At 48.9% G+C, this 15,859-nt stretch overlaps 1 protein-coding gene across 1 annotated transcript in view; it reads right to left on the minus strand.

The window, feature by feature from the left end:
* The window catches only part of MICAL2 (microtubule associated monooxygenase, calponin and LIM domain containing 2), a 129,286-nt gene that overhangs the window by 28,675 nt on the left and 84,752 nt on the right, over nt 1-15,859 (minus strand). The window contains 8 exon segments of the mRNA XM_012725457.1: nt 1,173-1,320; nt 2,499-2,589; nt 3,067-3,193; nt 3,993-4,108; nt 5,217-5,474; nt 9,679-9,779; nt 13,424-13,579; nt 15,118-15,219. Coding sequence (XP_012580911.1) covers nt 1,173-1,320; nt 2,499-2,589; nt 3,067-3,193; nt 3,993-4,108; nt 5,217-5,474; nt 9,679-9,779; nt 13,424-13,579; nt 15,118-15,219 — 1,099 coding nt within the window.

Below are 15,859 nucleotides of genomic sequence, written 5' to 3' on the forward strand. Positions count from 1 at the left end.
GTGCTAAACGGAGGCAAAGGAAGAGCTCCCAGCTCTGCTCCTCCACCCCCACGCGGCCCCTCCGCCCTCTGGGACGATGCTAACCCTGTCATTTTCACTCCGGGAGGGACCAAAAATCAGAGTTAATGAATCACTTTAGACCTGAGCTGAAACAATCAGAAATGTTTTAAAGCTCTGGAAAAAAACTGGGCTAGCTTATTTACTCTTAAATATTTACCTTACTCAACCCCCCATTTAAATTACAAAATAATATCAAAATCCAGTTATATATAAAACATACAACATAAAAACTGAGAGTCCCGGGCCCTCCCTGGTGGCGCAGCGGGTTAAAGCACTGCACTAAGAAGCTTAAGCCACTTCTGCATGAGTTCGATTCCCGCCTGCCCCGGAGGAGTCCATATGGCGAGGCAGACCTCTCCTGACCCGCCCGCTGCTCCCCTCAGCAGTGTACTTCGTCTATCTGCCTGTTCTGCTCCCCACTCTGTCTCTGGTGAATCCTCTCACCCTCCACCTCTCTGGCCTGTACCCCAGTTCTGTATGAATAAATAAATAAATCTTAAAAAAAAAAAAAGCAAAAACTGAGAGTCCCTTCCTTCTCAAGGCAACCTTGCTTCCCAAATGTACCAATGACAGCCCTTGGGTGGGTTTTCATTCTGTTGTGTGGATGCAGTTGATTCAAGTGTAACACGTATAGATGGGCTTTCTTTCAACATCACAAAGTGTCCACACAAACACAACCTCATGGCACAATTGACCCTGCCAGCACACCCAATGGACAATGTAAAGACGAACCCAGCAAAGGTAAGATGGCCGGCGGAGTGGAGTCTCCAATCTCATTATTTGGGCTACAGAGTCTCATCCTTCCTCTTTGAAGGTAAAGCTCCAGGTGTGAGTGTTCAACCCCACAAGGGTGGTGATGGGGAGTGGGGTTAACAAGTGCAATCACTAGTCTGAGGCTCTTCCACCCCTCAAATATTAGGGGCACAGAGGCAAAGTGTACAAAGGGCAATCAGTACAGTGGGAGAAGGGAAACTTAAGGGAAAACTCAGACTGGAAATATACGAAGGGAAATATTGAATGAGGTTCTGAAGAATCTGCATCTACACAATGGCCTGCCTTTATCTCTGGGGGCTCCCTCGGACAGTGAGGGCCTTGGCAGGGCCCAGACTCACATTAGTTCAGGCCGGAAGCGGTGGATGATAGCACAGAGCGCCAGGCCACTCCGCCAGGATGTGGTCAGGTCAGTGACACTGACATGCTGGTAGCCCTCTGTCTGCTGCTGGCACCAGGTTAGGAGCTTGTTGGGCCGGATGTCCGACTCTGTGGAAAGGGAGACAGACAGAGGTCAGGTACTCTGGTTCAGGCAACTCTGGGGGATGCCCTCTACCTGCCACCATGGCAGGGGACTGACCAGGAGGAGCAATGTAAAGAATGGACCACCTCATGGATGCAGCCCCTTGAGGTGGTCCTGTCAAGACTGGGTGCAGCCCCTTGAGGTGGTCCTGTGAAGACAGGGTGCAGCCCCTTGAGTGGTCCTGTCAAGACCAGGTGCTAGAAAACATGCTTGCCTGTGGCAATTGCCAAGGCCCAGTCCGCCCAGGCCCTGGATAAAGGGCGGGGCCTTGGGGGCGAGGAGGACGCAGACTAATCCAACTGTGCTTGTGTTTTTGGAGGACATTGTGCAAGCGGGTGAAGCACAGTGCTGCTGTGCAGGAGCAGCAGGTGCGGTGGGCGCAGGGGAGCGAGTTTGTCTGCAGCCTGCACGGCAGGGGACTCTACAAGGAAGGAGCCCTGAAGGAGGTGCATCTGATAGACGTCATGACGCATGCTTGGGAAATAGGTAGAAGACGTCCCAGGAAAACAGAGAAGTCTATGCATGGTAAAGACTCTAGAAGGACCTGCCATGTTTGCGTGAAATGGTTTACACTGGGCGGTGGTAGGGCGTGTAGTCTGGGGGGGAGGCGCAGAGGGTGGTCAGGCTGAGTTCACTCAGAAAAGGGGAGGAACCAAGGTCCTGGCGGCACTGGCAGCCAGCGAGCTTCTGAAGCAGGTCAGTGACCGAACAAAGCCAGGAGCTGGGAGAGTTATTTGTTCACTTGTCCCTTGGCTCCACCACTGAGCCCTGTTCTTGTGCCCAGTGCTCTCTATCAGGTCCTGAAAATCAGGAAAAGAAGGAAGGACACAGAACCTGTTATCTCGCCAGGAAGACAATGCTCACACGAGAAGTAACAGGAAAAGCAAAAGCAAGTTCCAGTGAAACCACCCGGGTTTTGCTCTCACGTGCCGAATGCAGGACGTGTATTAACGCCTGTCATCCTCACAACTCTCCTGTAGGTGCCGTTCTTGCCCTGCTTTACAGGTGAGGAAACTGAGGCACAAAGTCATGCAGGCCATGGCAGCAGAGCCAGGCTGATTGCAGGGCCTGTGCCTCACACCACCGGCAGGCCTTCTCTCTGCAGACCCGTCCAACAGCCTGGCTGGCCCCAGATGGCACTTACCCCGCCTGGAGAGGGTGGCAGATCTTCTCAATGAGCCCATTCTCTCGAGAGGGAATTGTTCCAGCTCCTTGGTGACATATAAGTGCTGCACCTATGCCAGGAGAGAACACACAGCTACCCACAGGTGCTCCCCCACAGCCTAGTCCCAGCGCCTCTGAAGCCCACCCACCTCCTGGTCAATGTCGGCACCCTTGTCCCCTGTCACAGGAAAATGTGACCATCGCACGTGATGACAACCTGAGACAGAGCCCTGGGTCTCAACTACATACACCACGGGCTGCCAATGTGGACATGTAGCCAATTTTAAAGGTTCTTACCATGTTTGTACTACTGGAGAGGTTGGGGATTGGGTCAGTCTGACTTAGTGGGGGAAAAGTATGCGCAGGAGCAAGGGAAAGGACTCGATGTTTGGCCAAGTGTCAGATACACAGTTCTAGAGAGAGGAACTGGGCCCACCTTTGGGGTAAGAGCCATTGGTGGCAGGGGATGTGCCTGGGCCTTAGATGACCGCCCCTTCCCCACTGCTCAGTGCAGAGTGAGCCTCAAGGGGCCTCTGGGAAGTGCTTACCTGATGCGGCCTGACGCAGTTTGAGTTGAGGTTTGGGTACCGGGTCCCGGGGTCCAACGTGTATTGCTCAAAGTTCTTGTTGATGTTCTCTGGGGTTGTCTGAGGTAACAACCGGTAGAGGCTTTCTCTGGAGGGAAGCAGAGCCCAGAGGTGAGGGACTGCTCTGGCCCAGCTCTTTGTCCCCACCCTCCCCTTCGGCCTCATTTGCCAGCACTCGAGGGCTTCCTGGTTATGTTTGCATTACCCTTTCCTGCAATGCCTGACCCTGGTGGCTTTTGAGATTTGCAGAGCAGGGGACGGTTGGAGAGGGGCTAAAAGGAGGTGGGAGTCTGGGAGTCTAGGAAGAAAATGGGATGCTGAGCTGGCAGCATGGGGACCTGTGGTTCTACTACAACCGCCACTCAGCCACATGGCCTCCTGTGGCCTCACCCCACGACCACAGGCCTCCACACCCAAGGCAGCAAAGGCCTGACCCCACCCTCCGGCTCCAGCTTCCCCCAGTCCACCAGCGGTCACTGCCACGTGACCAGCAGGAGGGGTCTGGGGGGAAGCTCAAAAGCTCACAGGGACAAGGACTGGGGGGTAGTGCTGAGGTGTCAGCATGCAGTGCTGCAAAGGAAGCCTCTCCTAAAGAAACTCGGGGCTCCTGGGTGACTGAGCAGTGGGGAACCCCAATTAGGGCATCCCTGATGGAAGTTTCTCTTTGGCATACAGGGCCTAAGTCACTGAAGGAGGGAAAGACCATGATGCAGAAAACTTCCTCAGAGACCCCGATGATCCGACCAGGCCATGTGTGGGACAGCAGACAAGAGGGGACAGAGATGCCAGGCTCATTTGGAAGTCACCTGCCAGCTAGTTTCACCCCTCTCCTGCTTAAACTTTTTAGCCAGCTCTGCCCCCAGCAAGGAGCCTGCTGTCAATCTCACCTTTCAGCCAGAAGTTTCAGGGGTGGAGTGCCCTGGTGCCAGCTCTTCACCATCCACGCTGTGTCAAAGGCTGCCAGGAAACCTCGGGCACACCCTGTGCCCATGGGCCAAAATGGCTGCAAAAGTAAGCGCCCGAAGTTATGCTTGGTTCTGATGGCCCCCAGCCTACTGTGCCACAATGCCCAGCATCACTGACTGCCAGACCCTGCAAGGCACTCAGATGGGGGTGGGGGGTGGCCAGGGAATAATGGGGCAGCTCACTAGGGTGTGCCACAAACACAAATAGTTGCCGCACAAGGTCACATGGAGCGGGTGCAATGACAGGAATAGCATCTCTGTTTTTGAGTCCAAAAAAGGCAGAGGCAGATTCCCCCTGGGGAAAGGAAGTGGAGGCCAGGCGGCGCTTCATACGAGGGTTGCACTTAGGCTGACTTTCACGTGCAGAGAGGAGTCTGATCTTGCTCCATTCAGAGGTGGTGTGGGCAAAGACTTGGTGGCTGGGAAATGAGAGAGCCTGAAGGCAGAACTGGGGAGAGAGAGGGCAGGGAGCGGGACCAGGACAGAAGACCTGGGCTGACCGTCAACCCAGGGGCTGAGGTGACAGGAACAAAGGTGAACAAGGACGTTCACCAAGGATCTAACTCAACTGTTTCGTAGGCACCGAGTGCAGGGTTTGTAATTTAACTCTTACTTAGGAGAAATGCATAAACAGTTTTTGGTTAGTGTTTACATTAAAGAAAAATATTTATCCCTTCTGAAGCGTTCTTTTAATGTAAGAATCCTTCCATTTGCAAATTTTCTGGGAAGAATTTTGAACAGGAGGCCAAGAGCAAAAAATTGGACTTTGGGGCTCACTTTCTCACAACCTATTTGATCTTCACATGGAGAATGCACAGAGTCACTCACATAAGGGCAAAGTCATAGCCCAGCTGAGGGTCTTCTTGTTCTGAGAAGGATGGCCCATCTACTTTTGTATTTCGGCAGAGTTCAGCCTAAAACCACCCTTAGGGGAACGGAAAGTTTTCCTAACTACTCATAATCAGGACTGGCTTCTCTGATCTTAGAGGTAGGGCAGGCCTGAGACTAATATGGGCTCGGTAGGAGCCTGCCAGCTGGCTGAGAGCCGCCCTTCTCTCGCTCCATCACAGCAAACGCTGCCAGCCAGTACAAATGCAGGGATCAGTATCCTGGCAGGAACCGGAAGGTTCTGGAGGCAGGTGGTACCTCGAGCAAGCTGTCGCCCACCAGGGCCACGAGCAGCTGGTGTGACTGACGTTCGCGCACTAGGGCTGCATTCTCTGAGGCGTACATAGAGGTGAAGTCGAACATGGCGACATCTGGCTGCCCATAATGGTTCATGGCAAAGTCTAAAGATGGCAGTTGGTAATTGGTGGCAAAGTCTGCTGCTTCTCGGGCGTAGGCGAGCAGGTTATCCTGGTTCACGTTATCTGCACACAGCAGTGCCTCTGTGTCGATGTAGTCCTGGGGGAGAATACAGAGCACAGTGGGGCAACCTACTTCCCACCCCCAAAGTACTCATGCCCACTTTGCAGGAGGACTTGGAATGGGTTTGTAGAGTGAGGCTAATTAAAACGGAAAAAGGCGAGAGCCAATGGGATAAAGAGGAACCAAATCTGCCATCTATGCGACAATACAGTTGTGATTAAGCATCAGTTTTGGCTTTGAGCTTCCTGGCATCTAAAGGCAAAAGGGAAATGGGATATTTTACAGACTTTCCTTATCAGAAAGAAGGAAGCATAGACATTCCTTAGGGGAGGCATTATTTTTTCCTGGCACTAGACTCTATCAGAACCACCTCACATAGGAATTTCAACAGAGAATATTGCGTTGTAAAGAACAACACTCTCAATAACCGTCTCGCTGCAAATGTGAAAGAGTAGTTCATATAGTTGGGTCTCATGATAACCTTTAGTGAAATTCAAAGATAAAAGACCAGGTGGAAGAGTGGCTTCATAAGGGATGAAGCTAAGCCCAGGTGGCCCAGACAATTCTGTGTTCAATAATCAAATGAGACCAGAAAAGAAACATACACTTGACACACATCTCGAACTTTCTTTCTGGAAGTGAATAATCTTTTCTCTACACACTGAGGGGGGGCTATGGGTGGCTTGTTTTAATCAAACCTCCCTGCTCAGGGATACAGAACCCTGACCTTGGAGGACCTGTGTCCATCATAGAGGACACTGGTGATGGATCATTTAGGTCTCTCAGAGTCAACCTGGTATAGCAGACTTGAAAAAGCCATATTTAGCAAAAAGTGACATGAACACTGCAGGGAGTTTGGGGAAGAGGAATGCAGAGGCCAGGGAGAGAGGGACTAGTGTGTAACATGAACATGCTCTTCAGGTCCCCGAGCGCAACAAGTCAAAGTCCACCTCTGCTGTTTACTGGCCACATAAGTGTCAGCAAACTACTGAACCCAAGTCTGTTTTCTCACTTGTAAAATGGGAATAATAAAATCTACCTCACAGAGCCATGTGAGAACAAAGTCCTGGCCCTACGTGGAACACACAGAAAGTGCTCAGTGACTGTGAACTCCTGTCTCTACCAATTCGTGATGGCACAAATTGTGGCAGATGATGAAATACTTCCCTGACTCTCCCATGATGCCAGGAGGCACATTTACAAAGGTCTCAGAAAGCACAATCGCATCTATACATGAGGAGACACACTCTGTCAATTTCCCCAAAAGTCATGACTACAAATATCTGTTCCATCAATTCCAAGACTTGCACACCTGCCCCTGGAATCACACATCACTTCCTTCCTTTGAAGGTATTGAAAGGAGGTAGGAAAGAGAACTTAAAAATCACTCTCTCTTCACAGCAAGCCCTGAGGTGGCCCAGCGGGAGTGAATGTGGATACCAGTCAGTGCGATGAGGGCAATGCCTGGTGTTGGATGCCCCAAGCTGGAGTGTGGACATCTAGGAGAGGGGACAGGCTCCCAAGCTGAGCTGTGGTGATAACCCACCTAGCCTGGGCTGCTGGAAGGAGCCAAGGAGCCTTATGGGGCAGGCAAAGGGAGCAGAATTTAGGAGAGAAAAAGTGGGAATGGATCTCTAACGAAGTGGGCCAACCCACTGGAACTGGTTCTAAATTCAGATAAAGACAGGATGGATGTGGCCACATTTCCCCTAGGCCTGGGATCCTGAAGAGAAGCTGGATCCTAGACAGAGAGCTGGGACAATGAAGAGGTGGGCAACAAAATGGAGGGAAGTAATCTAATTGGAATAGTCAGCCCAAAGGCTGAGGTGGAAAGAGACTCTAGAGGGGAAGAGGTCAGGCATGGAAGATGCTTTAATGGGCTCTGCATCACAGGCCTCTCTGGTGACACAGGGGGTTGTCTTAGCACTATGAAGCTCTCAGCAGCCACTGCAGCATGAGTTCAATCCCAGGCCAGAAAGGTGACCCACATGGTGCAGCAGACCTCTCCTGACCCGCCCACTGTTCCCCTCAGCAGGGTATTTCAGTCATTCCACATGTTCTGCTTCCCACTATGGCTCTAGTAAATACTTTCACACACACCCAGCCCCACCCCCCACAGTTCTGGCCTACACCCCAGCTCTTGTATAAGTAAATAAATCTTTTCATAAAGGCATGCTGCATCTATTTCATACACCTGGCATCTACTTCATACCCTGGCCTGGTCAGACCAGGCCCAGTGCTCCAGGAATCCTAGCTTGCATGCATGTGGGCCAACAGAGGCAGTGTTCTGAGGTCAAGGGTCACTCTCAACGGTAGGAGAGAAAGAAGGACACAAGTAAGAGCCCTCATGGCTTTTCGTGGCTTTTACTGCCCCTGCATCAACCATGGAAAGAAGGCCAGAGAACAGCAGGAATGGCTAGGGAAGCAGACAAAGGAGACCTCTCTCCGGAGGTCAGTCCTTCCACAAACATCCCAGCATCTTCTGAGCATATATAGAAGATGCTGACTGTAGAGAGAGAGGTGGGAAAAGAGGACTTTTCATTCCTCCATGACCAGAGAGGAACATCAAGTTAAGTGGCTCAGGGCAGGTGGGTCAGCCAGTTTCTGGCTTATGCAAGTAGGACATGTGGAGGTTCAGGTCACAGCTCTTGAAACAGATGGACGCCAGTTCTCCCATGTCCACCCTATGACCTCTCATAGCTACACTAGAGTCCCTGACTTGTACACAGAGGCCCCTCAGCACCATCTTGGAGGTTGCTGCCAGAATCTCTGAAGGAGAAGGAAGCCCTTTGTAAGGACAACCAAGGGTCTGGCTCTCTCCTGGCTCCTCCACAGTCCTGAGAGAGCCAGAGACAGGAGTACAGTGTGGCTTTGACAACTGCCAAGAAAACAACTTACCATGAGCAACTGGCTTCCTAGGCAATGCTCTGAGGTGACCCGATAGAACCTTAGCACCCTAGAAGTACTCAGTCGGTAGAATAGGAAGCACCACTCAGACTTGGCGAACATCACAGGTGTGGGCTGGCAAGGCCTCCTAGACCCTCCCCTGCACAGATGCCCACTGCACCTGCACCTCCAGATGCCCAACAGTCTTTTACTCTTGCCTTAGGTATCCTACAGCGAGGAGGCAACTTTGGGAAGGATGCCAGTGAAGCAGAAAGAAGAAGGGGGCCCTGAGTGTTCAAGCCCATTGCTCACACACTGAGTGACTGCTCAGTCAGCTCCATCCCACCCCTGGACACCTTCTCCCCAATCATAGCCTGTCCAGCAATACAGGCTCTCAGCAAAGACCTGACCAGTGGCAGAGGCCCAGGGGAGGGCTGGGTTACTAATGTCACCCGGCTGGCTGCCAGTACAAGCTGGTGACAGGAAGGCACATTCTTCTCTGACAAGCAGCAATGAATGGCCACCATGCCGCCCGGGCCATGGTCACCTCCCAGAGTGCACGCTGACCTCAGTCAGCACGATCCGATCCGTATCTTGAAGCTACAGTGGCAGCAGCAGTGTTAGGAACAGGAGTTTTGGAAGGGCTGAAAACCTAGCCAGAAAAACGTCCAGGGTTCCTTCCTCCCAACCCTCTTCACTCTTTAAGAATGAAAGCTGCAAAGGCAAGAAGCAGGAGGCAGAAGACCCACAGAACCAAACCATGGGTGTCCACACAGGCAGAAACATTAGGAGAGCAACCACAAATTCACTGAGGGCTCTGAATGTGTGTTCTGAAGTTATCCCTCTAAAAAACCCCTTCAAAAATAAACTACTTTTCCTAGTCTGCAGATAAGAAAACTGGGATTCAGAATAACAGTTCTGAGTTCATGCGAGGCAGAGCCAAGATACCATGGGTCTTTTTGACTACAAGAGTAAAGAGCTTTCTCCCCACACGCATGGCAAGGGACCACCGCATGACATTCACAAGTGGCTCTCCAGGTGACAGTGACCTCCCAGAAATGGGGATAGGGCTGAGTAAGATGTAGGGAAGGAAAAGAACAGCTGATCTCTTGGGGGTAAAGACAACCAGCCTGGTGAGGCTCTCTCCCTCTCCCCACCCCCCAGTTCTGCAGAAACAGCACAGAGTAACTGGGGTGGGGACCTTTATCCAACCATAGGGAAGGAGGTGGCAGGGGCCTCTCGCCACTCCCTCTTTGCTCAGTTTCTGGCAGGATGACGTCTGTGCCCACATGTGCAGATGCTGCCAGGTCACAAAGGAAAGTCAGTTAGGAAAGCACAGCCGAGAGACACGTACATTAATGATGACACCTTTGTCGAGCAGGCTCTGCTTCTTGGCGGTCATGACAAAATAGTGGGTGGAGTCCTTGTAGTAAACAATGTTCTCAAGATCAATCCCTGAAAAGAGAAGCATCAGGGAGTCAGCACTACTTCCTCAGTACCCACCTGTGCCAGGCACTCTACCATGCCTCATGACAGGGCTCACAATTCCCCTGCAGCATATTCATGGGAGGACAAGTCTCTCAGACAAACAAGGCTGGCAGAGAAAAAACCAACTGCCAGAATTGACCCAAGCTGACATAGCTAGCTTCCCCAGTCCCACAAAGGCACTTAAAAAAAAAAAAAAACTGAGATACAACATTCCAGGTATGTTTCAGATGTATCCAGCCAGCATGCTGACTGGATAGGCTTATGTACTGCAGTAAGGTTAAGGCACTACTTTTAAAAATTGTAAAGTTGAGGGCCTCCCTGGTGGCACAGGGATGAAAGTCTCAGCACTATCGAGCTATCGCCAGCCACTACCACAAGTTCGCTCCCTAGCCAAGGAGCTGACCCACATGACACAGCAGACCTCTCGGGTCTCACCTGCTGCTCCCTTCAGCAGAGTATTTCAGTGAATCTGCCAGTTCTGCTCCCCACTCTGTCTCTGGTGAATCCTTCTCGTTCCCCCCTCGCACCCTCCTACCTCTGGCCTCTGGTTTACACCCCAGTTCTTGTATGCATAAATAATAAAAATTTAAAAAAAAAAACTGTAAAAGTGCTTGGGTTGTGTTCCAGTGTTTCCAGGTTAGAGCTCAGTGAGCACTGCAGAAAGGCAGGGTGACAGGCCTGTCTCACTCAAGTCCCACCCGCCAAGCTCTCCATGCCAAGCTCTCCAAGCCAGAGCTGCAGAGAGCGATGCATGAATTCTCCAGACTAAGCAAAGAGCGCTTCTAGCATTGCCTTGCTGTGTTTAAAACCCCAGATTGCATAGGAGGAGCGACTTGGGTTAAAGGATGGCTGGTATCTTCCTGCATTCTCCACCATCTGCAAAACTCTGTGTAGCCTACGTTTCTGCTTTTGGAACAATGTCTGGGAAGATAGCTTAGCTCAGTTGTTTTCAAAGTTGGGTTCCACAAACAACAGCAGCAAATCACGTGAGAAATGATCAGAAATGCAAATCTACTGAATGGGAAAGTGGGGGTATCTGGGCTTCACTAAGCCCTCCAGGTGCTTCTGATTCACTTCTAGTTTGAGAACTGCTGGCTGAGCTTTGTGGGGAGAGAAAGGAACAAAGCATAGCAACTTATCAGCAGTCAACATAGAGGCGTGCTGGGTAACCATAGGAACCCTTTTATTACTATTAAATAGGAAACAGGCTTCCAAGCGGAGGGCCCCCCAGAGAATTAGAGGAAATTCATCTCTGTCACTGTGTGAGGAGCAGTGTTGCGAAACAATGACCAAAGGTGACGATCACAGCAAAGTTTAAAGGAAGCTCATTGAAACATTTGGGAAAACACACTCAGTATCCTGTCATAATTTATACTTGGTGACTTAAGCATGTATTTTCTTGGTTTTTGAGGGGAAGAGCGGGTTGGAGAATTTTAAATCATTTAGAAGGATATACTATGCTGGAAGGAAAGAATTTCAAAAAAAAAAAAAAAAAAAGACAACAATGGTGAAACCCAAAGGGTCATTCAGTGGACACACATTACTATGATCACAAACTGATCCCATTCTTAGAAAACTGCCTTCAAGAAATAATCCAAGAAAGTTTTACCTGTAACAGTACGTAACCAACAGGTCTAAATCAGAGCAAACTTTTTCTGTGAAGGGCCAGAGCATAGATATTTGGGGGGCTGGGGGACACTGGGTGTATGTCACAACTACTCATGGTCAGAGTGGCCCAGCAAAGGGCATGGCTGAGGTTCAAGAAATCTGGTTGGTTTTGGGAAGAGGAGAAGAGACAATGAAACATGAATATTATGTTTCACAATTTTCATTTGCCACAAAATAGTCACCTTTTGATTTTCCTTTAGCCATTAAAAACTACTAAAACTATTCTTAGGTAAAAGACAATACAGACACATGTGACCCGCCATTGTCACTGGTTCCAAGAGACACCCTTAGGCTGTGGCTATGTGGCAGCCCTCCAAACATTATGGAGGGGAGGGGGGAGTGAAATGGTCAATATTTTAAATGTGATACTGATGAGAAAAGCAGAGTAACTAAAGGTACTAACACTCGGGTGAGAGCTAGAATCATGTCAAAGTGAAGGTGCCCATGGAAAATAACCCAAAGAAATTTACAAAAAAGAGTATTCCTGTGCTAGATGATGCTGAGTTGAATGAGCTATTTTTGTTTAATATTATTGTTTCAGTGTCTTTTCAAGGTCACATATATGTATTTTTAAAAATCAAGTTAGAAGAAAGGAAAAATCTGGAATTTACTTAACTGGGGCAAGCATTTCATCTCTCATCCCCCTCACCTTGCTTTATTTTTCTCCACCACCCTCCTGACCACCTGACTTGCTACTTGTTGATTTGCTTCCTAGGGGTCTCTGGCTATAGCAGGTATTCAGTATGTATTCACTGAGTCAAGGCCAGCTGCTAGAGACAAAGGATGTCCTGGGGGAGTGCCATGCTCCTGGACAGAACTCACGGGGAAGGGCAGCTGGCACACTGCACAGAAGCACCCCAGCTTCTCTGGGGACCACCCACAGGCTACTGGCTCCCTCCTCAGAGGACCCCCTGAATCTCACTGGCCTCTGTGCAGACCAACCATCCTGGAGGATGGGTCTGTGGGTTTCCTTGTTGGACAGAAGTCACTTTGGAAGGTGACCACCCCAAACTTGACTTTGTATCCCAGGGTACCGAGGCGTCTACATAAGGGCCTCTAATGCCTCCTGAGTCAGTGAATGTGGACTGCAAGTCTCAGAGCTGACAATTTTTTTTTTTAAACACAAGTGCCTGGCTGAAGTGCTGGCGGCCAAAGCATTGGATCAGAAGACTACACGCAGTCAGCTACTGGGCCCAACAGGAGCCAGGGTGTCTCTCCCACTGAGGCTCCTTTGGAGGGGTGATCTTAGTGATTTAGATAACTGGTCAGTTGGGACTGACTTGTTTTCCTTTTTCCTCTTGTCTCTCTTCTCAAGCTTTAAATTTTTACTCTCAAAAAACTTAAATCCATCAAGATGAATCAGCCTGAATAACGCCCCCACCTTCAGCCCAGTAAAAGCCCACCTCAGTCCAGTGCGTCCACATCTAACCTCCCCCTCCCTACTCCTCTTCCTTTCTACTGGCAATATCACTGTGGCCCCAGTGTGCTGTGTAATTTGTGGGTCTTGTAAAAAATAAACCTATATTTTTAAGTTTCTCTATGTTTATGGCTGAAGGGCATATTGCCACCGTAATATGAACTTGGATCCTGGTTCAGTCATAATATTGGCTTCAAAAGGGGAAATGTCTTTGGAGAGATTAGCTATGCCCAGGTGAATGACTGCATATATTTCTAGTTAATAATATTATTATCAATAGGCTAAGATGGACACAAAATGTTAATGTACGATATGCACAAAACGTTTTCATGTACAATATCCAGAACTTTTCCTTAAGCATCCCTCTTGCCCTTGAAGGAACCCTGCCTATGGTAATCCTAAGGAGGAATTTCTACTTTATCAGAGTAGATCTCCTGGGCCCCAGTTCTGGGAAAGCCAGCAGCTCCTCAGAAAACTTTCAGAAGCATGGGCAGTGGCCTGGTTTCGAGAAAGGTGAAGGTCCCACCTGTTTCTTCTTTAAGGTCCTGAAAAAACTTCTGATTGAAGATGAAAGCCACACCACTAATCTCTTCCACCTTGGCCTCAGCTGTGCTGTTTCTGTTTATGAAGTTGGCAGTGATTGCAATAGCCAGCTTCCCACGGAATTCTTTTCTTCTGAACCCTGCATGAAGAAAAGGGGGCAAGTAGGTCTTTTTTCTGGACTTGGTGGGAAAACTGAAAATGATCACTGAGAAAGCTATTCTCAGACACCCCACAGGCCAGTGAACCAAGAATTCTTGATCTCTAAAGAACGGGGACAGGCAGAAATGCCAAGGTTTGTAATTGGGAAGAAACATGTCATCAAAGACCTTCCTACCTCAGTGGGGCATCCTCCTTTTCCCTAAAACCTATTGGACCAACTACCCAGCTTAGGTTTTGACAGACAAAAGACTACTCAGTCTTTTCCAACAGGGTTCATCCTATTGTTCCTAGGTACTCATGAAATCTTTGTGGTTAAAACGTTAGCTTGGTTACATTTTTCATGTGTTTTTCACCTGTTGAGAAGTAGGATTCTGAGATTGAATGCCTGTGGATCAGGGATTTTTAACAAATATTCTATCTCCAATCCCCAGTGACTGGGACTTAGAACACATTCAATAAGTGTATAATGAATAGATGGAATTCTGATTTGCAACTAATTTAGTAGAGCGATTCTTGGAGTAGTTACAACTTTTAATGGTCTACATAAAATTTGATGTTAAATTTCACTAAAAATTTTCCATCCAATTACAGTGTGTGTTTTTTTTGTTTTCCAAAAAAGTAATTACCAACAAGCATTTCTCAGACACCACCTGGGTGTCCTACTAATCAACTTAATTCCTGGACTGTCTAAGTGTAAATGTGGAGGGCCCTTGTTAGGAGATACAAGATAACAATAACACTTCACCTTTATGGCTCTGAAGCAATTTCAAAACCCAAGGACAAGAGACCAATATAACACAAAGAACAAACAAAATTAACAAAAGATGTTTTCAAGAAATTCCATGGGTTTTGGGACTTTTGGGTCAAAAAAGGAACGAAGACCAAATCCATAACACTTACTACAAATGCCAAGCTGAAGGCAGGCAGTCACACTGCAACGGAGCCGCTCTTATAACACCCTTTCTTCTTAGCATTTGACTTTTCCCGTAGTTCTGAATTTTCACTCTGCCCCAGACACTGTTGTTTACTTTGCTCAACCCAAGGCCCTCCCCACACTTGCAGATTTGCTGAAACTGGCTTTTTCATGCAGCCACCTCTGGGGATTCCCCTCACATTTGCTCTGCACCTATTAGAACTCCATGGTGGTTCCCATCTTGGTCAAAAATCCCTTTGGCTGAAAACCTTGGGTTTCTTCTCAATAACCCCTTCTTCTTTAAGTCTCCACTAAATGTTTGTCAACATGGTCTGAAATTGTTCTCTAGTCTATATATTCAAATGTAGGTGATTTGCTCCCCCAGGGGACACATGGCAAAGTGTCATAACTGGGGGGTGCGACTGTCTACTGGGCAGAGGCCAGGGATGCACCCTACAATACATAGCGTGGCCACCATGACAGAACTATTTGGCCCCAAACATCAATGATGCCATGCTTGAGAAACCCTGCTCTGTTCTGGTCCCAAGTTGTTCAGATCCTACTCCTGTTCCCCTTTCTCAGCCCCCAAAAGTGCTTGTCTTCACCTTCCAGAGTGTTCCTGCGGCCATCGGCACCAATGATGACATCAAACTCAAACTCTGAGAGAGAGTGGTCTGCAGGGAGAAATTCTGCCCGCCAGCCGATTTCTAGAAAAATGAGATGAGTTGGCAAATGAAAGGTGGGAGGAGAAAGTGATTATAACCCAGCTGCGTTGGTCATGAGACATGGACAATACTGAGGTCCCTGGGCCCCAGAGGGAGCCTCCAGGAGAGGGCCTGGAGCAATGCTGATTCACACTCTAATCTGGAACCTGTCTGGCTTTACTACTAATTCATCCCAGGACAAGGTCAACCAGCAGGCCAACTCCATGCCTGGTTTTACTGGTTTCCATAAGTATTGGAAGTCTTTCCTCAATGATTTTCAACACTTATTTTCCCCAATGAATTCTACTATGTTTTCTTCATATTCCCCACACTCGCCAGTGCCCTCCCATTGCTAAACAGGCCCAGAAAGATGTGCATGACATCACAAAGCCTGTCTGAATTCCTACTTCAAAATGTTCTGTTGCATAGTACACGACTTCTTAGGAGACCATTTTGGGTTGAATCCACACCGGCAGCTCATAATTAGGATTAACATCCACTAGCAGTCTGGGAAAATTAAAGCACAGAGGTCTCTGAAAGTCAAACAGGGACGCTGTGCTCCTGCAAAAGCCAGCTCCCTACATCCTCAACTATTGTTGAGAAATCAAAATTGTAACCTGCACATGAAGCTACATGGGCCCCA

Source organism: Condylura cristata, unplaced genomic scaffold (assembly GCF_000260355.1).
Source record: "Condylura cristata isolate star-nosed mole 26May11 unplaced genomic scaffold, ConCri1.0 scaffold00015, whole genome shotgun sequence".
NCBI classification, from domain to species: Eukaryota; Metazoa; Chordata; class Mammalia; order Eulipotyphla; family Talpidae; genus Condylura; species Condylura cristata.